At 38.8% G+C, this 23,944-nt stretch overlaps 1 protein-coding gene across 3 annotated transcripts in view; it reads right to left on the bottom strand.

The window, feature by feature from the left end:
- The window catches only part of SLC39A12 (solute carrier family 39 member 12), an 83,251-nt gene that overhangs the window by 46,399 nt on the left and 12,908 nt on the right, over positions 1-23,944 (bottom strand). For all 3 annotated transcript variants that reach the window (XM_003410560.3, XM_010590698.3, XM_010590699.3), the window contains exons 3-6: positions 15,288-15,495; positions 10,137-10,309; positions 5,200-5,371; positions 642-814 (exon numbers count right to left, since the gene is read on the bottom strand). In XM_003410560.3, coding sequence (XP_003410608.1) covers positions 642-814; positions 5,200-5,371; positions 10,137-10,309; positions 15,288-15,495 — 726 coding nt within the window. The remainder of the gene's footprint in view (positions 1-641; positions 815-5,199; positions 5,372-10,136; positions 10,310-15,287; positions 15,496-23,944) is intronic.

The following is a 23,944-nucleotide window of genomic DNA, read 5'->3' as shown; positions in this document are numbered from 1 at the left end:
TAATATGTTGTTGTTAGCTGCCATTGAGTTGGCACCTCGACTCGTGATGACCCCTTGCACAAGGGAACAAAACACCGCCCACTTCTCCACCAGCCCCATGATCAGTTGCAGACTGGATCATTGTGATCCATAGAGTTTTCATTGGCTGGTTTTCAGCAAGTAGATCACCAGGCCTTTCTTCCATGTCCAACTTAGTCTGGCATCTCCGCCAAAACCTGTTCAGCATCATCGCAACATGCAAACCTCCAGTGACAGAGGGGTGGTAGCTGCACATGAGGTGCATTGATTGGGAATCAAACCTGGGTCTCCCAAATGGAAGGGGAAAATATTACCACTGAACCACCATTGCCCTCCATATAATTAGTATATGCTTCCTGAATTTTTCTTAGTATGGCTCTATATCTGTTCATCTTTTTATTTTTATTTCAAAAATAAGAATAACATGTGGTGGACCTAACATCTGGTCATCTCTTTTCTCCTCCGAGTGCAGAGAGAATTTGGGGAAATAACACTTTCAAGGAAAACACCAGTCACTGTGTTTATTCATCAATGTTGCTATAGAAATATGCATAAATACCTCCCGTGGCTAATGTAAGGAGAAATCAGAAACACTGCATTTGAAATGGAAAACAGCAGGTTACCTGAGGGATAAGGTGGAGCAGAGCATCCCCAGAAAGTGTCCCAACAGCCAAGCCCACAAACAGCTGTAAAATAAGCCTGTAGTTCTCCTCACAGCTGCTGAAAAGGATCAACGTTGTCCCAAGCATGGAGCCCAGCGTGATGAGTGTCACAGCCACTGTGCTGTAGCCATATTCTAAGTCAATGGGAGATTACAAAACCTGTTAGTGCTTGTCATCCTTCACTAATGACTCAACTAGTGAAGCTGTCAGGGGAAGAAGCCGCCTTACTGGAACAGCTAACACCAGTTGCCATGGAGTCGGTTCTGACTCATGGTGACCCCATATGTGCAGAGTAGAACCACACTCCCTCTGACCTTTCAAAAGCAGATCTCCAGGCCTTTCCATTTGCCCCACCCAGGGACTCATAACAGCTAATAAAGTTATGGAATTATTTTTTAAGTTTTACATTGGGTAATATATTTTGTTTTAGTTTTTAAGAAAAAGAATGAACAGGTCTTCACCAAATGACCCTATGTTGCTTTTACGTCACCCTGACTTACTAAGACTCACTGTGGCAAGCAAAGACATAGCTCAAAAGATCCCCAGGTTACTCCCCCACCCCCAAAGAAATAAAATTTCTCTCACATTACACTACAAAATCCACTGACAGACACATTGGTCATGATTTCCATCTAATCACATTTAAACATTTTGAAGGCAAGAAGGCCCTGTTTCAGAGGGGGCATAAAGTATGGGCTTGTGCCAAACCTAGGTCTGTGTGCAAAATGATGCATATTTTGGAAAAAGTTTCTCCTTAAAATTCTTAAAGTTATTCGTAATGTTGAAAGTGTTCATGATTCTCAGGGTCTAAAATGAGCAATTGTATTGCTGAAAATTCATCAGAGAATGTGTAATAGTTGATAATAAAAATTTGGAGTGCCTACATTTTGGATCATTGCAATAATTTTTTTTATAACTCTAAAAACTTATACCATGTTTGTACGCTTCCTGGGTTTCTTTTTTAAAATATCTCAAAAGTATAATTTAAAAAGGTTATTCAAAACTGTACATGAGGAGAGGAGAAGGAAAGAAGGAGAGGAAAAGAAAGATTAAAAAAAAGATGGGGAGAACTAATGGCTTCTAGAATCAAGTATAAACGATATGGGGGCATTCACACCATGTTCTCCTTTGGTTACACTTATCAGAGCAAATACCAGTTTCCACTTATTTAAAAATCATTAGTGAAGCTGTCAGAGGAAGAAGTCTTACTGTAACAGCTGATACCAGCTGTCATGGAGTCGATTCTGACTCACGGGTACTCCATGTGCGCAGAGCAGAACTGCTCCGCTGGGTTCTCAAGGGGCTGACCTTCTGGAAGCAAATCAACAAGCCTTTCTTCCGAGGAGCCTCTGGGTGGATTTGAACCACCAACTTTTTGGTCAGGAGTATAAATGATATGGGGATAAAAGGGATATTCACATCATCATTTTCTTTTAGTTGCATGTATCAGAGCAAGTACTTGGTTTTCCACTTATTTAAAAATCACTAACAAGTCATGGAAAAATGGTTTGCTTAGTGAGGAAAGATAATTACAAAATTAAACTATCATTTCCTTTAGTGACTACAGATGAATAATAAGTTAAATCAAGCAATTCATTTACCATAATACCATAATACTGAAAGCCCATTGTAGTTTTTAAGAAACTATCATTTAAAGTTTGTTCTTACAGAAAATGTTCCATTCTCACTACTGTACTTTTCTGGAAGGTTCACCCTTTGCATTAGACACTACCTGATAACACGGTAACAGGCTTGCAATTTTGAGAGTCCCTCTGTTGAATTGTAATTTTTTAAATTATACAAAGTGTAATATTAAAATAGACTTGGTACTGAGCTCAAGGAGGCAAAAAACTGTCAAACTTGGATTCCTCACCCCCTACTCCCATCCCTTCACTACTACGGAACCTCTCTATAAAATGGCTTACAATGGGCATATGCTTGCATAGAGATTTATTTTGTTCTAATTTAATAAAATTCCTATGTTATCAAAACATCTATACAGGTCTTCAACCAAGTTTCAGACCCCTCTCCTCCCAGGATAGACTCTAAGTGGGAATATCCTTCTCATCTAATAAACAAAGATACTTGACATGAGCACCTCCATGTTGAACAAAGTTCAAAGTTGTCGTGTTTTTATGGGTATATACAAAAGACCATAAAATGTCAAGAATTCACAAGGAAAATTTAGGATCTAAGATTTCCCAGGCAAAAGGCAAAGCTTCAAGTTCTTCAATTCTTTTTCTACTCCTCTCTGCTTTGTTGTGGGCAGCTACAGTGTGATTTTGGAGGAGGATGGAAGTTGCATAATTTTAGAGATCACGAAATCTTTTTTGAGTCTTCTGTGAGTCAGGTTTAGCCTGCTCTCATGTGGGAAGGACATCCCAAAATCCATAAAACCTCTTACTTTTGTGGCCATGTATGTGTGTTGTCGTGTGCCATCGAGTCGACTCTGACTCACACCAACACTGTAGGACAGAGTAGAACTGCCCTATACGGTTTCCTAGGCTGTATCTTTATGGAAGCAGATCACCAAGTCTCTCTCCCTTAGAGCCACTGGTTGTGTTTGAACCGCCAACCTCTGTCTGGGTTAATAGCCAAGTGCTTAACCTTTGCACCACCAGGGCTCCTGTTGTGGCCATAGGACTCTGCTAATTTACTTCCAGTCCATACATAGGTGCCATAGTGTCTTGATGGGAGTCAGGCATCTTGAAGGCAGGTTCTATGTAAATCATTTTCCATCCTTAAAATAGAACCTGACCAACATATTAAATTCGTAGCTGCTCCTGAGATGCTACTTAGAATACGTCTGAAACTTGATTTTTGCATGACTAAAACAGGAAAGGCTGTTTTTTTTTAAAACAGCCTTTCCTGGAATCGCAATTGAAGGTGGTGCTTATGGGTTGAGTTCCAGCATGCTGCATGAGATTTTCTTAATAGTGCCTCCCTGGGTACTCTTTAATGTAACCTCCTACAATTCTGTAATTTCAAAAGGCCTTCCTTTAATGACATAATGAAACATTTTAAATTGAGAACAGTAATGATTTCCTAGGTTCTTTAGTGAGTGTGAGTTTTCTGAGTTTTTCTCAGGAAGACTACTCTCTAGAAGGGTCTAGAAATAAATTATGAAGGGAGTAAAATTTTTCAAGGATCTTTAGTTCAAAAACTTTTTTTCCAAGTGCCGCCTAAGTGCCAGGCAGTGGGCTCGGTGATGGGAATATAGACATGCCCTTGGAAGCTCAGAGGCGCCACAGCCCTGTCTTCCTCGTCCACTTTGTGTGCCTCGCTGACCACCAGCTGCTGAATTATTTAGCTGCTCTCTTTTAATAAAGCTTTTTTTTCCCTTAATGAATGTGAAGACTTAAATATTTAGACCTGTTATGTTTTTGTTTGCAAAAATCTTCAAGTGAATCGCTTGATGCTGCAGGATCTACCGTAAGTTAGAGATGAGTCTCTGAACAACTCAGCAACTGGAGAATGTTGCAAACTACCTCAAAGAGAAAGCAAAGCAACTCTGAAAAAAAAAAAAATACAAGACCTCAGATCAATGATAGTACTTTAAGAGTAGCATGTATCAACTGTCAGCATTTTTAATGTGCATCTTAGATGTTCTTAAGTCATAATTTTGTTGTTGCTGTCTTTTAAATATACAGTATTTAAATTTTTTAGAACAGATTTTTGTACACATTATCCCACTTGAAGCTCACAAGTATCCTGTGATTTCTTAGGGTAGAGCTCATCCACTGCCATGTCTCAATGGGACACAGACGAGCTGCCCATATGGATTCCTTCACTTCTTGGGACTGCCAGCTGGGCCTGGGAGGCTGGTACCTTGCTCACTGGATTGGTCACCTCCATCCCAGAGCAGCCTTTTTGGGTTACCCCATTGTGTCTTTCTATGTGTTTCATGATGTGTGAAAGAATGCGAAGCCCTGTAGGCTATTACTGTGTAGAAAAAAGAGATACACTCAGGGAAATAAAGAGATTGCTTAAGATCACAGAGTTGGCTAGTGATCAAAGACAAAGCTCAACCTGGGTTTCTGATTCTACTGTTAATGTTCTTTCTCTTATGCCATGTCATTTCTCAATTATGGGCTTTTAAGTTGGTCCACGATTGAGGCAGATATAGGGAACTAAATCAACATAAGTAAATCATATATAAAATATTAATTGAAAAGGAAGTATAGCATAAAAGTTAAAAAACAAGGCTCTGAGGCTAGTCTGCCTGGGTTTGAATCCCCAACTCCATCACTTACCATATAGACATTCTCATGCAAGTCACATCACCTCTCTGTATCTCAATTTTCTCATGTGCAAAACAGGTATGAGAATAATATCTTGCTCATAGCAGTTGTTGTGAGGAGTAAATGAGCTGATAAACATAAAATGCTTAGAACGGTGTCTGCTATATAGTAAGTATCCTGTGTTCACTGTTATTATGACACACATCCTATATTTGGCACTTAGTGTTCCGAGAGAATTAATATAGTATTGAACCTCACCTTGAGGAAACAAAACTTACTCTCCAGAGTGGTGGGTGGCGGCTTTGCTTGTGGGTCCTTGGGCAGCTGACAAGAGCAGCTGAGAAGTTGCTGGAGGATCGCTGGACTCATTTGCTTAAAGACCTCCTTAGAAATGGGCAAACGGCTGTTCTGTGAAAATATCTCCACCAGCTGCCTAGCAGTGAAGCAAGTCTGTACAGGAAAACATACCTTGTTACCAACCTCCGCACTGAACCGAACTCACCATCCATTGCCGTTATTGAGAACTAAATGGAATGGCAAAAATGGGCGAAATGGCAAAAATGAAGCTATTATGTATGTTTTCCTGTAAACTTCCACCCATAAATAATTTACAAATTTTATTCTCTGATCAGAAGTGGGCTATATCTCACCTTATGATGAGTATTATTTAGTATAAGTTTTGCATACTTTTTCTTTTCCTGAAAAGACACACTGTGATTTAAAACATGTTCAATAGTGTTGTGACCAGCAGTCTAAGACTCCATGCTTGTATTTTTTTCAATGGTGATAGCTTTGTATCTACAAAGCTAAGACTTCATATGATAATTAGGAGCTTTGTGGTAATGAGGTCACTGTCTTTAGAATTGTGATGCTAATACTGTGTTGATGGTAGCAGTGGTGGCTGTTGAGTTGATTCTGACTCATGTAGACCCCAGATGTGCAGAGTAGACATGCTCCATAGGGTTTGAAGTCCATGACCTTTCAGGAGCAGCTTGCCAGGGCCGTCTTCCAAGGAGCCTCTGGGTGGGTTTGAACAGCCAACCTTTCAGTTAGTAGTCAAGCACTTAACTGTTTGCCACACCCAGCAACATGTATTTTCAAAAGCAATAAAGGTAAACGTAGTGTTTTAAAAAGAGAATGTTGTGTCCACTCAGTGGTGTGCAAAAAGTAAAGGATATGACTACCTCCATCGATTGACACCCCTTCTCCACAAAAATGGTTAAAATCATCATTTCCTACTAATTTTGCTGTTTGTACCTACATTTTTCATATTGTGTAGGCATATTTATAAGAGATGAGAACTGTAAACAATAAATGCAAGAGGTCTCTAAAAATTGCCACAAGTCATTTGCCCATCTCAGGAGTACTGAGGGCTGACCTTGTATGTAGAAAAAAGTACATTAAGTTTTAATATGTTAACGAGAATGGTATATAGCTTCAAGAGCACAGATGGATGCCGTCTATTGAAATAAAATCCCAGTGCAATGTCTTTGTGATCTGTGGTCATAATCAGTATTTTTTAAAATCAGTAATTTAAGCGGCTTATCTGATTTACAGTGATGGAGAACAGGCATTTCTAACAGAGACACACTACTCATCAGAGAATCATGGTGACATGGGTCTTTTGGCATGATTCTATGGATAATAAAGATTCTTAAGCAGGAATTGTTTGGTTGCATGGAACAGAATCCATTCAAACCAGTAAAAATCAAGAGGACATTGTATTGGAAGGGACTAGGGTATTTTATAGAACCCAGGGCGATAGGCTGAGTAACGGCCCCCAAAGATAACTAGGTCATAGGCCCTGAAACTTGTGACTGTTACTTTACATGGCCAAAACCAAACCTGTTGCCGTTGAGTTGATTCCAACTCATACCGACTCTATAGGACAGAGCAGAACTCCTCCATAGGATTTCCAAGGCTGAAATCACTACAGAAGCATGAGCCACTGACCTTTCATTTAGCAGCCAAGGCTCCTTCCTCACACAGCAATAAGGGATTTTATACATGTGATTAAGGATCTTGAGAAAGGAGAAGTTATCCTGATTATCCATATGTAATGGGCCCTAAGTATAATCAAATTGTCCTTATAGGTAGCTAGAGGGAGATTTGACTACAGAAGAGAAAAGGCAATGTGACAATAGAAGCAGAGAGTGGAGCGATGTGGCCACAAGTCAAAGAATGCCAGCAGCCACCAGAAGAGAAGAGGCAAGGAATGGATTCTTTCCTGGAGCATCCAGAAGGAACCAGCCCTGCCCACACTTTGATTTTAGCCCCATAAGACTCATTTTAGACTTCTAGCCTCTGGAACCGTTATTATAAGCCATTGACTTTGTGGTAATTTGTTACAGCAGCAATAGGAAACAAATACACTCACAGATTAAAAGGATAGCCACACCTCACGAGGAACTGCTATTGAAATCTACAAAGTCAGAGCCAAAGATGCTCTGGGGCATTTTCTCCCTTCTATTTCTCTCTGCATATATCTATTTCCCCTCACAGCCTGGTCTTTTCTTTTTAGTAAATGAATGGCCACATAAGCCTCAATTCTAAAATCTTGTCTCAGTCCAAGATTCCAGAATGGGTTGAGCCTGCGACAAAGCCACTAGCTGGCGCTCCTTGAGTCAGGTTTTCATCTTATTCAATCAGTTTTGCCCACAGATGTGAACAAACATGGCTGGTATTGTCACCCCTCTGGGTGAGGAAGGCTTTTCTCAGAAAGGCATTGGGAAAGAACTCCAAAAGCTTTCTACTACAAATAGCAACCGCAAAAAGATAAACATGTGATTTTTTTCCCCTGTAACAAAATAATTTGTGCCAAAGACCACATTACCTTTTGCATTAATTGTCACTAAAGAAACATAAATACATCATTTAAAAGTACTGGCAAAAGTAAAGGAAGACTAGCAACAAATTTTTGATGATTAATCCTTTCTAATAAATATTCTTATTGGGAAATGCTTGACCGCGAAGTCAGAGTGGAGAGATAAACATGCACAGAATGTCATGCCTCTTTACCCAATTTGTTGTCAAGAAACAGAATAATTTCTAGCCTTAAGGTACCTTCTTGTAGGGTAAGGTTATTCTATTATAAGCTGCTGTGTCCCTGACCTTTACTTGCTGATCCTGTACTATTTTGGTCACTGCTGTTTTTCATTTCTTCTGAAATCACTAATCCAAACGTCCTTAAAGGTGGTTCATTATATTCTACAAAACTTTGAATGCAAACCTTTTTGGTGAAGAAGAAATTAGAAGGAAATTTTAAATTAGCCAGCCAATAATCCTTATCTTTAAAATCTCTTTATTGCTTTACATGAAACTTCAAAATGTGCATCCACGTTGTGCTGATGTAGCCAGGAGGTATGGAAGCTTTACAAGTGTATATTCTAAAGAGGTGGCTCTCAAATTTTAGTGTCCTTCAGAATCACTTGGAGGGTGGGTAAAACACAGCGTGCTGGGCTCCATATCCTGAGTTTCTGACGCAGTAGGTCTGGGGTGGGATCTGAGAATTTCATTTCCAACAAGTTCCCAGGGGATGCTGCTGCTGCTGGCCACAGACCATACATTGAGAACTCCTGTTCCAAATAATATGGACAGGGTCCTCAGATCTGCCTCCCATCTCTAGGGGCCAATCAAGAGCCACAAGGAAAGTGGCATCTTGGGACAGAGAAGAAGAATCATGGAAGAGGTGATTTGGTTTATTTTGGCCAGGTAGCACAGAAAATGATCATTACGACTTGTAGAAAATGCATGCCTTACGCAGGTAATCCCTGAGCTTTATGAAGTAACCTCCACTCTTTCTGCAGATAGGGTCAGTCAGTATTAGGCAAATGTGTTCCACTCCTGAGAACTGGCCCTGAGGAGGCACTTAAGGGGACTTCACAAACAAGGATTAACATGGGAAGGGGAGTCATTATTGTCACTTTCATTTGAACACAGTAAGCATTGGGTTTGAAAGAATCAATCCTCAAAGATATCCTTTATACATGGCAGAAATAACAAATTCACTTTTCTAAAATACATATTAACAAAAATATGTGATACTGCCCAACCGTGATATTCATAACGTGGAAACAACGTTCAGTGTTGTTCGGAATACGTAAGAAATTACTCTTTTTAAGATCTAGATTATGCTTTATGGGAGTATTGCTCATCTAAGATACAAGTAACAAAAATAATTTTAATTTATTTAAATCAACATTTTCCAAACAATGCCACAGTAGTCAGGAGTTCAGAATCTGCTATCCGGCAACCCACATATATATTCCCAGCTTCCGTGAATTAGGTGATTACTTATCAGCTCTATGCCTCCATGTCCTCATTTGTAAGGTAGAATAATAAACCCCAACCTCATAGAGTTGCTCTAATAATTAAACGAGGTAATACAGGTGAAGAGCACGGTGTTTGACATGTAGTGAGTACTCAGTAGGTGTAAACCATGTCGTGCAGTGTTAATTTCTGAGGATTTTAATTGACTAGGGCAGGGAAGGTTTCTATGGTCAAAGTTTGAGAAATGCTGGGTTCAATAAGACTAAAGAAGTTTATTCACTAAAAGGCCTCCTCAGAGACTTTAATATGCTACAACGTAATGTAAATCCCCAGTATTTCCCAAACTCATTGGACCATTCCATCCCTTTTCAAGAAGAAGTGAATGTACTGTAGAACACAACTTTAAGATATATGGATACGGCTATGTCTATAGGTACACAGATCAGATTTTCTCAAAAACCTCCCCAATGCTACTTACTCTACAAATATTTCTCTGTTGCGGACAGCCCAAAGTAATCTCTTCCTAATCTAATTTAAATTTGCAGTGTTCATTCATCAGAGTGAGTATTTATGTAATGACCCTGTAAACTCTACAAGGGTTACACCTCTTTTTGCTACACACTGTATCCTTAATGCTCGGGGGTACAACATGGTGGCTTACACATAATAAATACTCAATATATGTTTATGGAATTAATTATTCATCCATTCAACATGGACTTAGAGAAAAGAGCAATGTATATCATTCTCCTAAATATCTTGGCCTTGTGTTTATGTCTAGAGAGATTACTCATAAAAGAAGAAAACCATGACCACATTATAGAAATAGTTTTACATTTAAGGGAACACACATTTTCCTTTAAATTTTATACAACTCATAAAACTTTCACAACTTGTCTTTGTCTAATAGTAGCAAATGATGGTGTAAGAGGATTAATAATAATACCTGATCCCAGGAAAATGGACCAACTTCTGACTCTTTGTCCACGGATACAGATAAGTTAGGGTAGCCCCGATCCAGGGTTGGTATGTTGTTTTGTTTTCTCTGAAGCTGGTAGATTTTATCCCTTTTGTAACAGGTACTTTTGGTCCAGAGAGTGTTGAGGAGTTGGTCTAGTTCTAGAAATTTCACACAAAATCTGGTGTCACATAGAATAAAGACAGGTCAATTGCAGAATAGTCACAATTTCACAAGGCCACAGCATAGATATTTTACAAAGTAAATTTGATTCTAATAAAAAGTCAAGGTTTTATCCCGAGTAAATAAGTAACTGTGAAAGAAAAAGAACATTTGCTTAGGGTATTCATTGTAGAGCTATTTATAACAGCAAAAGACTAGTAGCAATCCAAATTTCAATCATAGCTGAATAAATTATGGTACTTTCCTACACTGATGTACTATGAAGCTGCTAAAAGAATTAAGAAAAAATCTCCATATACATTATGGAATAATATTCTGGATTATTATTTTTAATCTTCCCCACTAAGAAGAATCGGGATCATTGGAGAAATGTCTGATGAAAGGTCTGGGGCAGGAAATATGCAAGATAAGTCTGGAGTTTGTTTACCAATTGTCTGCCATATGACTTTCTAGTAAAATTCTTCTTTGTGTTCAGTTAAAAAATAAATAAGTAAAAAAACAAAACCAAACCCATTGCTGTCAAGGTGATTTCAACTCAGTGTTGAATATATTGTACTGGAAAGCAAGGAAAATATAAAATATTTTAAGAGTTTATTCAAAAGGACTTGGGAGCCAACTTAAAAATGGTCAAAGGTGGAACAATCTGAACATCAGTGAAGATAATACTGACAGTAGACTGAGCTATATGAAATAACAATGATATGAAAAAGCTCACTGGTCTCCTTTGAAGGAGCAAGGGAATTATATTATTTTGAAAACTGGTAAAAAAAAAAAAAAAAAGAATCCATAATGTATCCTCATTTTCCTTTAAGAAGCTCAATAAAATGAAATACTGATGAGGGAAAGTTTTTCCGTTATAGAATTACTACACTAATAATGAAGAAGAAATGAGGGAATTAAAATATCACAATTTTGTTAAGCCCTAAATAACTAACCAATCTAGGCCACAATCATCAATAGCTTATAACATCTTAAAAAGAGAGAGATAATCAGATATTATATGCCTTGTGATGGAAGGTACCCAGCTATAACACCGAATCACCAAATAAATAAACCAACCTATAACTAAAACAACCAAAATACATGAAATACAGGGCACAGAAAAACATATTAAATGCCTAGGAATGCAATCAGCAAAACTGAGACAGGACATACAACTCCCCCTTTTTATTTCCAACAAAAATTTTTGAAGAAAAGAGAGAAAGGGGTCATGGTATCTATAAAAGAAACTCAAGAGGGAGACCAATTCTTTGTATTTTATGGATGTTTATTTGGATCACGATTCAATAAAAAATGAAAAAAAGAATTTCTTTTAAATCAGGAAAAATGTGAACATTGACTGAATTTTTGAAGATCTTAAGGAAAGCATTATTAAGTTTTTTTAGTTGTGATAATGGTAATGCATTTTATTTTTTAATCTTTCTCTTTTAGGAATTCATACAAAAATATTTATAGATTGATTATTTGCTTTATAATAAGCAAGAGGTGCAAGAGGGTGGAAATAAATATGAAACAAGGTTATCCAATCACTGGTAATTATTGAAATTACACGTTGTGTACGTGGGGATTATACTATTGTCTCTACTTTTGTTTACATTCAAGAATTTCCATAACATAAACATTTTTCAAGAAGCCCTTGCATCAGTATTCTTTTTTCTTCCTACCTGAAAATACAGTGACGGTCTCAGAAGGAGCCGTTACAGGAGATGCCTTGTGGCTTCTGGAATAAGCACCTAGTTGTATGGAGATGGAGTTCTGAGTTGTCAAATGCTAAAGTGGCTGATTTTTGCCCCAGTGGGTAACACTGAACATCTCTCAGGAGTAATAATACGGGTTTTTAAACCAGGGTCCATGACGCTCTGTATACAGACAACTTGCCTTGATCAGATAGCACATCTTGCCTCTAATGCCCTCTGCACATCTCTTCATATTTCTTAGGGTAATCGAGCTTTCAGGTGGCAAACATTCTTACAATATTTAAAAAGTGAAATCAGATGCAAGCCTTCAGTTGAAAATGAAGCTGTACCGCTAACGCCCAGTCACTTAAGGACTAAATTTCCCAACTCCTGTTTCCCACATGGAAATGACTGTCAACATAACATGTCTTTCCCTTGTTTATTTTCTAGTTAAGACAGCTAGGTGACATGACACAATTGCATTTCAACAGAAAAACATAAGTGAATTGTAGTAAAACATATCCATCATTCAATTTGTTGTATAAACAAGTCCACAGAAGGTTCAGCCAAAATATAATGACTCTGAGCTCCCAATCCCTTCTTACAGAGTTGGAAGACTTCTGCCAGTTCGTAAGGGCCTGCTGGCCTCTTGGTAAATTCAGAGGCCTAGAAAAAAAAACCCTTCGCTGTCCAGTCAGTTGCGACTCATAGCAACCCTGTAGGACAGAATAGAACTGGCCCCTAGGGTTTCCAAGGCTGCAATCTTTAGGGAAGCAGACTCCCGTGTCTTTCTCCTGAAGAGCAGCTGGTGACTTGAACTGCCAACCTTTCAGTTAGCAGCCGAGCACTTAACCCACTGGACCATCAGGGCTCCTTCAGAGGCCTAGACCTTGTCCATCTCTCCCTCTGTGTGTGGCTTCCCATGAGAAAGTACTGTCAGCAGCAGCACCAGCTGTTATGCAATGCTCTAGGACCCATTGGTGCACAAAGCCGGGCATTTTGATGCAGATAAAAAAATAATTCATTTCACTTTCTATGGTCTTATGAGGTACAAAGAAATATGCATAACAAACATCCTGATTTTACAACTGACATTCATTTTCTCTTGGAGCCCAAAAGTTTGGCAGTGGTCACGAACGTGGCAAGAGTGGATATTTTCACATTACTTTTATTTAAAATTAAATGACTTGCCTCTATGGTTATAAGCAAACTGCTACCAAACCTCCTGTACCATTTGGAATACTGTTCCATCTTTCTGTACACATTGCTACCTGGCCCAGTGCTATGTATCATGTAGGGAAGTGTTTAATCAGTACTCATGGTAGATCATAAAAATCACCCCACTTGGCTCTACAGCCACAATTTCACAGTCATTGCCGAATAGGTGGGGTCCATGATTTTGTCTCATCACCACACAGATATCATAGCATGTTTGCCTTGAAAATGCCACCTCAGCTCTCTCGCTGTTGCTGATAGCTGTCACAGAGTCGGCCCCCAACTCATGGCAGCCCTGTGCACAATGGAACAAAATGCTGCCTGGTAGTAGTCTGTAGAAAATGTTGGCACAATTTTAACTTTTTAGTGGCTTGTGATATTATGGAAACCCTGGTGGCATAGTGGTTAAGTGCTAGGGCTGTAAACCAAGAGGTCGGCAGTTCGAATCCACCAGGCGCTCCTTGGAAACTCTACGGAGCAGTTCTACTTTGTCCTATAGGGTCGCTATGAGTCGGAATCGACTCGATGGCAGTGGGTTTGGTTTTTTGGTTTGTGATATTATATATTATATGTACATATATCTTTATAATATTTCTGTGTTTGGTAGTATAAATATTCTGGGCCAGTTTTAATATTTCAAATGCCTTTGGATACTCTGAAGCCCTGGTGATGCAGAGGTTAAGAGCTAGGCTGCTAACCAAAAGGTCAGCAGTTCGAATCACCCAGCTGCTCCTTGGAAACCCTGTGGGACAGTTCTACTCTGTCCTGTAGGGTCGCTATGAGTCGGAATGAACTCGATGGCAGTGGGTTTGGTTTTTGGTTTGGCTGGATACTTTTGCAATAAAGACAACATGTTCTGCAATAGAATTTCTTACTTGCTTGCTATTTTGACACTAAGATAATCCATAACTGAACACAATTTCCATTTTTAAATGTTACAGAAAAATGAAAGAAAAATAAATTCGTGAATTGTGGTTCTATTTATGCCTCTTTAGGCAAGACCGATTATTTATCGTATGGATGGTAACACCAGCAAATACTTGCTTCATCTGGTCTCTTACTATTAATTAAAATCAAGTTTTCCAAAAACATGTATTTTAATCTAAAAGTATAGCAAATATAAGTCAGGTTTGATTTTGGTCACAGAAATTAAAAGCTCCAATCAAGGAAGAACCTTGTGTTTTCTACTAATTTATTTAACGACACAAGTAGTAACAGAGCCACAATTCATCGCTTCACTTATTATTTGTCCCTAACTGTGAATTTTAGTGATAAATACACTTGAACAACTTAGAAAACATATTTTGACACATCACATATTCAAAACAGTGAATTGATAGTGTCAGCTTTAAAATAGTTTTGTGTTTAAAATTTCTGGCTTTCAGGATTTGATGGTAGAGATTTTGAAATTTGTAAGGACAAATTTTATTCACAAAAAAAGAAAAAAACTTGCTCTAGTTTTGTGACCTTGAGTACTTTTGAAATAAAACCAAGAAAGCAGTTTACTGCCTCACAAAAAAAAAAAAAAAAAAGACTGCCTGGTCCTACGCCATCCTCATGACTGATTGCAGATCACACTGTTGTGATCCATAGGGTTTTTACTGGCTGATTTTCAGAAGCAGACCACCAGACTTTTCTTCCTAGTCTGTCTTAGTCTGGGAATTCCATTGAGACCTGTTAAGCATCAGAGCAACACACAAGCCTCTGCTGACAGAAGGGTAGTGGCCGCACACGAGGTGCACTGACCTAGCATAATAAATATGAAGGGCTGGAAGAAGGCAAGAGTTGGAGCAGATGGAGTGAGTGGGTGCGTAGTGCAAGTTGACGGTTTATTGGCCATGTAAAAGGAGTTCCACCTTTATCCTAAAATTGAGCCCGGGACTCCCGCATGGAAATCAAGAATTCTACCACTAAGTCACCAATGCCTCTGCTTCTTACTACATGCCAAGAAAAAATCATGTTTAAGACACACCTGAGCATACCTGACACGCGCCAGCCTTGGCTTTTGGCACAGTTTACATACTAGGTGTGACATGGAAGTAAAATTCATGACAAATATTCTTACCCGATAGATGGAGGGTATTTGTGCTATTCAAGGAACTGAAAATATATTCTGTAAAATAGTCTGAGGAAGGCACATTTACTTGTCCCAGACAAACATTTTGGAGGGACAAAGCAACGATTGTCGCAGCCAATGGAGGAAGTGTATTTTCATCAGCACCTTTGCTGCTTAGTATTCCAGATTTTTCCTGCAGCATTTTGGTTTCCATACACTGAAATCCAGATGCAAAGTGGGGGAAAAAAAAGTTAGCCTCTAAAATCATTTTGATTAAAACATCTCTAGGATTTCCCCCCAAAGACAAAGAACAGTTCTTCATCTTAAAGAAGATTGAACTGTTGGTAGTAATATGGCTGTCATCATTCTTTAGTCTCAAGTGTAAATCTATTTGGAAAATAATTATTTCTTTTATCTGCCATGTGTTGAACTTTCTAGCCCCCACTCCACTGGTCCTTGTTTATCCAATCTTTCTCAGTATCCCCTTAAAGGTGTGTTTTCTTCGAGAAGACCACCTATTCTTACTTTTGACATCCTTTCCCTTGGTGAATTGTTTCGCTCCAGCTTTCACTATAGCAGACTTTGACTTTATACTGGCTCTGCTCCCTTGTAGCATCACAGAGTAACTCCACTTGAATAGTTGGTTGCCTTTCATCTCAAGTTCCATGTGTGCTAATTGCAAACCAAAGCTAAATGCACTAGTATCTGTGTTCTTTGATCTCCCACCTTTTTTATACATGTATGTCAACTTTCCTCTATTAAATTACGAGCACCTGAAAGGCTGCTACCCTTCCATTAGTATTCCCATTCATTTATTTAAACATTTGTTGATTGCCAGGCAGTATGCTAAGCCAATTACATATACAGTCTCATTTAATCTCTCAAAGCTCTATGAGATTTACACTCTTCTCCCATTTTACAGATCACCTTGCCAAGGAAGGGCAGAGTCCAGATTTGCACTCAGATCTAACTCTACAGCTTAGCTCTTAAATGCTCTTCCTCTTGTATGTGGAAGTAAATTGAAACACACTATGGTGATGGCATTTTCATATCATCAAAGTGAGTTCCATAGCATAGAGTTTGGGATAGGTAGCTAAGGCTTTAATACCTACCACCTAGTAGCTGGGTGACCTTGGGCAAAATGTTTAACCTTTATATTCATCATCTGTTAAAGGGGACAATACCACCCACCTCAAAGGTTATTAAGATTAGATAAGGTGTGTAAAACACTTAATACAGTACCGGGCACATAGGACACTGTCAGTAAATCTTAGCTACTATCATATTGCTCCCAGTGTCTAGTAGTGTGCCTGATAGGCTGGAGAAGGAGGCGAGATCAAAGACAGCTTATCTTTAATGCTATGAGAGAAATTTCCTGTGAAGCCTCTGAATAAGCCACAAAAAACTATAAACGAAATACTCTAATTGGTATGCTATAGAAGTATTACTCTGGCAGAAAAGTAAATGGATTGACAGGAGTATAATTTAAGGCCAAGGAGTCTGGTTAAGAAGTTATTGATGTATTCCAAGATATTTCTTGACCTAAGAATTTGGCACCAGAGGTGGAGAGAAGTGGATGCATTTGAGGAATATTAAGCACATGTAGATTGAATAAAGGACTTGGTGGAAAATGTGAAGGGATGCAAAGAGTTAAAAATGACCCAGGTATCTGGAATGGACACCTGGATAGTGGAAATGCCATCCATCTTTCCCAAAAAATGTTTACTGAACACCTAGTATATGCCTGGAGCCCTGGTGGCGTAGTGGTTATGAGTTCAGCTGCTAACCAAAAAGTCAGCAGTTTGAATCCACCAGCCACTCCTTGGAAACCCTATGGGGCAATTCTACTCTGTCCCATAGGGTTGCTGGGAGTGGGAATCAACTCAACAGCAACGGGTTTAACATGTATCCAGGACTTTCCTAGGAAGTGGAGATATAATGGTGATCAAAAACAAAAGCATTTCCTGTTCTGGAGCTTGTAGTTCAGTGTTGCTAATAGAACAATAGTGGAACCAAAGATAAGATGACAACTTTAGCAATGGCTTTGAATAAGAGGTACTTGGTACCATGGGGGCAAAAAATAGACACCTATTCTACCAAGTCAGGCAAATGAGGGACAGCTTCCTTGAGACTGTGACGCACAGACAGATCTGAAGGTAGGTGAGAAAGGAATATTCCAGACAGAGGGAACAGTGTGTGCAAAAAGTTTCTGTGGCAGAGGGAGTGTGACAACTATGAAGGGCTGGAAGAAGACAGTAGTTGGAGCAGATGGAGTGAGTGAGAGCATAGTGCAAATTGAAGGTCTATTGGCCATGTAAAGGACTTCCACCTTTATCCTAAAATCAACGGGAAGCCAAAGGAGGCTTTCAAGCAAGGGACGGAAATGGAGGTTATACAACTAGATTTATATTTTGACAAATTCACATTGGCTACATGGTGGAGAGCAAATAGTCTGGAAAGAAGCCCTAACTGGTCACTAGCAGTGCAATTTAAAGGTTTTGAAGTAGCCCAAGTAGAAGATAGCGCAGTGGTTAAGCTCTCGGTTGCTAAATGAAAGGTTGACAGTTTGAACTCATCAGCTGCTCTGTGGGAGAAAGATGTGGCAGTCTGCATCTGTAAAGATTACAGCCTTAGGAACTCTATGGGGCAGTTCTACTCTGTCTTATAGGGTTGCTATGAGGTTGGTGAACTGATGTAAAAGATGGTGGTGATAATAATGGAGAAAACATAATAGGTTAGGAAATCTTTAGGAGGTAATAATAATAGGACTTGCATATGGATTGGATATGGAGGGGGGATTAGGAGCCAAAGTGACCTCTAAATTTCTAGTTGGACTAATGCCATTTGCTAACATATGGAACAAGATAAGAGATGGTGCCGGGTTAATTTATGACCTTAACTATGGATATGCAAAGTGTGAGGTGGCTTTGCAACTCTTAAAAATGATATCATACAGAGGTGGAGCCAAGATGGTGGAATAGACAGATGCTTCCGTCGAGCCCTCTTTACAACAAAGACCCGAAAAAACAAGCGAAACGAGTATATTTATGACAAACTGGGAGCCCTGAGCATCAAAGGCAAGCTTAGACAACAAACTGAGGGGCAGGGGAAGGAAGAGACCGTTCAGAAGCGGAGAGGAGTTACTGGACCTGAATCGCGGGGAGCCCCCAGGCACCACTCCTGGAGCCGCAGCGTCAGGCTGGTACTAGCCTTCAGCCGCAGTTTCCTCAGGGAGAAGCAGCCACACAGCCCACTCACACCTCCGGAACCTGAGGAGAAGGGCGCTCTCGGCAAAAGCTAAGTATTTTTGTATATTTTACGGTGCTCCCCCGCCTCCACCCCCCAGCAGCTGAATCCCTAGGCCTGAGATAGACTCTGGTGAGCACCTGGAGCCGTCCTCCCAGCCTTGGGGAAGGAAAAAATTTGCAACTGGGGGAAAAGATAATTTGCTAGCTTCATTAACTGGGGGAGCTCAGGACAGAAGTGGCTCCTGTCCAGGCATAAACTGTCTGTGGACCTTGAGCACCTTTCCCTTCTGTGTGTACCTGTGTGGGCCTATTTTGGGAGAATAGGCCCTTGTTGGCAAACTCCAACCATTTCAGCAGTGCAGTGGAGAGGTGGATGTTTGATGTTTGACATTGCTTTGCCTATTAAACAAGGTCCTCACCTATCCACAACATGGACCTAAGAACTGGTAGCTCCACTCAGGTCACCCAGCCACCCGCGACAGGGGTCCAGGGATAACTGGTACCTCCCAGTCCTTACAACAAAAACTTTGGGTGCCCATGGTCCCTCTGCAGAGCCCACCCACCAGCATGCTCTAGGGAACAGAAGATATGTTTTCCTCAGAGACACTTGAGGGTCGGTTCTCAGCCCCCTGCCTTGTTCACAGCGTGACCCCCTGCTGCAATCAGATACGGGTATATACGCCAATCACCTCTGCCCCTCTAAGGCTGTAGGACAGAGCCTGTACCACACACTTGATATCAGCTACCTGGAAACTTGAGTTGAATTCATACAAGAAAACTGACTGGACGCCTAGGCTGATATACTTGCCAACAGCTCTAGCCTGCTGGGGACAGGACACCGGAGCTCCAAAGGTGAAAATAATCAAGCTAGCTCACTCAAGCAACACATAGGGGTATACCAAAACAAAACAAAGCAAGCAGCTGCGACACAGTAAGCAAGCATAAACTAATACAATAACTTATAGATGGCTCGGAGACAACAGTCAATATCAAGTCACACAAAGAAACAGGCTGTGATCACCTCAACAGACCCTCAAAACAAAGAATCCAGGGATTTTTTAGATGAAAGTACATTCCTGGAATTACCAGATGCAGACTATAAAAGTTTAATATACAGAACCCTACAAGACATCAGGAAGGAAATGAGGCAATACGCAGAGCAAGCCAAGGAACACACAGATAAAGCAACTGAAGAAATCAGAAAGAGTATTTGGGAATATAATGAAAAGTTTAATAAGTTGGAAAAATCCATAGACAGGCACTAATCAGAAATTCAGAAGAATAAAAAAAAAATTACAGAATGAGATAACTCAATAGAAAGGCAGAAGAGCAGAAATGAGCAAGTAGAAGCTAGAATTTCTGAACTTGAAGATAAATCACTTGGCACTAATATATTTGAAGAAAAATCAGATAAAAGAATTTTAAAAAATGAAGAAATCTTAAGAATCATGTGGGACTCTATCAAGACAAATAACCTATGAGTGATTGGAGTACCAGAACAGGGAGGGATAACAGAAAATACAGAGAAAATTGCTGAGGATTTGTTGGCAGAAAACTTCCCTGATATTGTGAAAGATGAGAAGATATCTATCCAAGATGCTCATCGAACTCCACATAAGGTAGATCTTAAAAGAAAGTCACCAAGACATATTTTAATCAAGCTTGCCAAAACCAAAGATAAAGAGACAATTATAAGAGCAGCAAGGGATAAAAGAAAAGTCACCTACAAGGGAGAGCCAATAAGAATGAGCTTGGACTACTCGGCAGAAACCATGGAGGCAAGAAGGCAATGGGATGACATATTTAAAAAATTGAAGGAAAAAATTGCCTGCCAAGAGTCATATATCCATCAAAACTGTCTCTTAAATATGAAGGTGAAATCAAGACATTTCCAGATAAACACAAGTTGAGGGAATTTGTAAAAACCAAACCAAAACTACAAGAAATGCTAAAGGAAGTTTTTTGGTTAGAAAATTAATAATATCAGGTATCGACCCAAGACTAGAACACTGGGCAGAGCAACCAGAAGTCAACCCAGACAGGGGGAAAAAAAAAAAAAGCAAAGCAAGATTAAAAAAAAAAAAAAAGCCCAACACAGGGTAACGGCGATGTTGTTATATAAAAGAAGACAACATTAAAATAATAAAGATGGACTAAGAAATGTACTCATACACCTTCCATATGGAGAAGAAGATATGGCAATACAAAGAAATAAAAGTTAGTTATAAATTTAGAAAAATAGGGGTAAATAATAAGGTAACCACAAAGGAGACAAACTATCCTACTCATCAAAATAAAATACAAGGGAAAAATAGAGACTCAGCAGAAACAAAAGCAACAACAACAAATATGAGGAAAGGACAATATACAAAGAAAATCTACTCAGCACATAAAATCAAGTGGGAAAAAGAAGCTGTCAACACATAAAAAAAGACATCAAAATGATAGCACTAAATTCATACCTATCCATAATTACCCTGAATGTAAATGGACTAAATGCACCAATAAAGAGACAGAGAGTGGCAGAATGGATTAAAAAACAAGATCCGTCTATATGCTGCCTACAAGAGAAACACCTTAGACTTAGAGATACAAACAAACTAAAACTCGAAGGATGGAAAAAAAATATATCAAGCAAACAACAATCAAAAAAGAGCAGAAGTGGCAATATTAATTTCTGACAAAATAGACTTTAAAGTTAAATCCACCAGAAAGGATAAGGAAGTACACTATGTAGTGATTAAACGGACAATACACCAAGGAGATATAACCATATTAAATATTTATGCACCCAATGACAGGGCTGCAAGATACATAAAACAAACTCTATCAGCATTGAAAAGTGAGATAGACAGCTCCACAATTATAGTAGGAGACTTCAACACACCACTTTCGGTGAAGGACAGGACATCCAGAAAGAAGCTCAATAAAGACACGGAAGATCTAAATGCCACAATCAACCAACTTGACCTCCTAGACATATACCGAACACTCCACCCAACAGCAACCAACTATACCTTCTTTTCTAGTGCACATGGAACATTCTCTAGAATAGACCACATATTACGTCATAAAGCAAACCTTAGCAGAATCCAAAACATTGAAATATTACAAAGCATCTTCTCTGACCATAAGGCCATAAAAGTGGAAATCAATAACAGGAAAAGAAATCGAACACTTGGAAACTGAACAATACCCTGCTGAAAAAAGACTGGGTTATAGAAGACATTAAGGATGGAATAAAGAAATTCATAGAATCCAATGAGAATGAAAACACTTCCTATCAGGACTTTTGGGACACAGCAAAAGCAGTGCTCAGAGGCTAATTTATATCAATAAATGTACATATCCAAAAAGAAGAAAGGGCCAAAATCAAAGAACTATTCCTACAACTTGAACAAATAGAAAGAGAGCAACAAAAGAAACCCAAAGGCACCAGAAGAAAACAAATAATAGAAATTAGAGCTGAACTAAATGAAATAGAAAACAGAAAAACAATTTAAAGAATTAACAAGACCAAAAGCTGTTTTTTTGAAAAACTCGACAAATTTGATAAACCATTGGCCAAACTGACAAAAGAAAAACAGGAGTGGAAGGAAATAACCCAAATAAGAAATGAGATAGGTGATATTACCACAGACCCAACTGAAATTAAAAGAATCGTATCAGATTACTATGAAAAACTATACTCAAACAAATTTGAAAACCTAGAAGAAATGGATGAATTCCTAGAAAAACACTACCTACGTAAACTAACACAAACAGAGGTAGAACAACTAAATAGACCCAAAACAAAAGAGATTGAAAAGGTAATCAAAAAACTCCCAACAAAAAAAAAGCCCTGGTCCAGACGGCTTCACTGCAGAGTTCTACCAAACTTTCAGAGAAGAGTTAACACCACTACTACTAAAGGTATTTCAGAGCATAGAAAAGGATGGAATACTACCAAACTCATTCTATGAAGCCACCATATCCCTGATACCAAAACCAGGTAAAGACACCACAAGAAAAGAAAATTATAGACCTATATCCCTCATGAATGCAGACGCAAAAATCCTCAACAAAATTCTAGCCAATAGAATTCAACAACATATCAAAAAAATAATTCACCATGACCAATTGGAATTCATACCAGGTTTTTTTTTTTTTTTATGCAGGGATGGTTCAACATTAGAAAAACAATTAATGTAATCTACCATATAAATAAAACAAAAGACAACAATCACATGATTTTATCAATTGATGCAGAAAAGGCATTTGACAAACTTCAACACTCATTCATGATAAAAACTCTCAGCAAAATAGGAATAGAAGGAAAATTTCTCAACATAATAAAGGGCATTTATACAAAGCCAACAGCCAACATCACCCTAAATGGAGACAGCCTGAAAACATTCCCAATGAGATCAGGAACCAGACAAGGATGCCCTTTTCCACCACTCTTATTCAACATTGTGCTGGAAGTCCTAGTCAGAGCAATTAGGCTAGATAAAGAAATAAAGGGCATCCAGATTGGCAAGGAAGAAGTAAAAGTATCTCTATCTGCAGATGACATGATCTTATACACAGAAAACCATAAGGAATCCTCCAGAAAACTACTGAAACTAATAGAAGAGTTCAGCAGAGTATCGAGTTACAAGATAAACATACAAAAATCATTTGGATTCCTCTATACCAACAAAAAGAACATCAGAGAGGAAATCACTAAATCAATGCTATTTACAGTAGCCCCCAAGAAGATAAAATACTTAGGAATAAATCTTACCAGAGATGTAAAAGACTTATACAAAGAAAACTATGGTACACTTCTGCAAGAAACCAAAAGAGTCTTACGAAAGTGGAAGAACATACCTTGCTCATGGATAGGAAGACTTAACATTATAAAAATGTCTATTCTACCAAAAGCGATCTATACATTTAATGCAATTCTGATCCAAAACCCAATGACATTCTTTAATGAGATGGAGAAAAAAATCACCAATTTCATATGGAAGGGAAAGAGGCCCCAGATAAATAAGGCATTACTGGAAAAGAAGAATAAAGTGGGAGGCCTTACTTTACCTGATTTTAGAACCTATTATGTGGCCACAGTAGCCACAATAGTCAAAACAGCCTGGTACTGGTACAACAACAGATACATGGACCAAGGGAACACAATTGAGAATCCAGACATAAATCCATCCACATATGAGCAGTTGATATTTGACAAAGGCCCCAAAACAGTTAAATGGGGAAAAGACAGTCTTCTTAACAAATGGTGCTGGCATAACTGGATATCCATCTGCAAAAAAATGAAACAAGACCCATTCCATGCACAAAAATGAGCTCAAAATGGATCAAAGACCTAAATATACAATCTAAAACAATAAAGATCAGGGAAGAAAAAATAGGGACAACATTAGGAGCCCTAATACATGG

This window comes from Loxodonta africana, chromosome 4 (assembly GCF_030014295.1).
Source record: "Loxodonta africana isolate mLoxAfr1 chromosome 4, mLoxAfr1.hap2, whole genome shotgun sequence".
Taxonomy (NCBI): domain Eukaryota; kingdom Metazoa; phylum Chordata; class Mammalia; order Proboscidea; family Elephantidae; genus Loxodonta; species Loxodonta africana.
The sequence above is the reverse complement of the archived record's forward strand: the minus strand, read 5'-3'. Positions and strand labels throughout refer to the sequence as shown.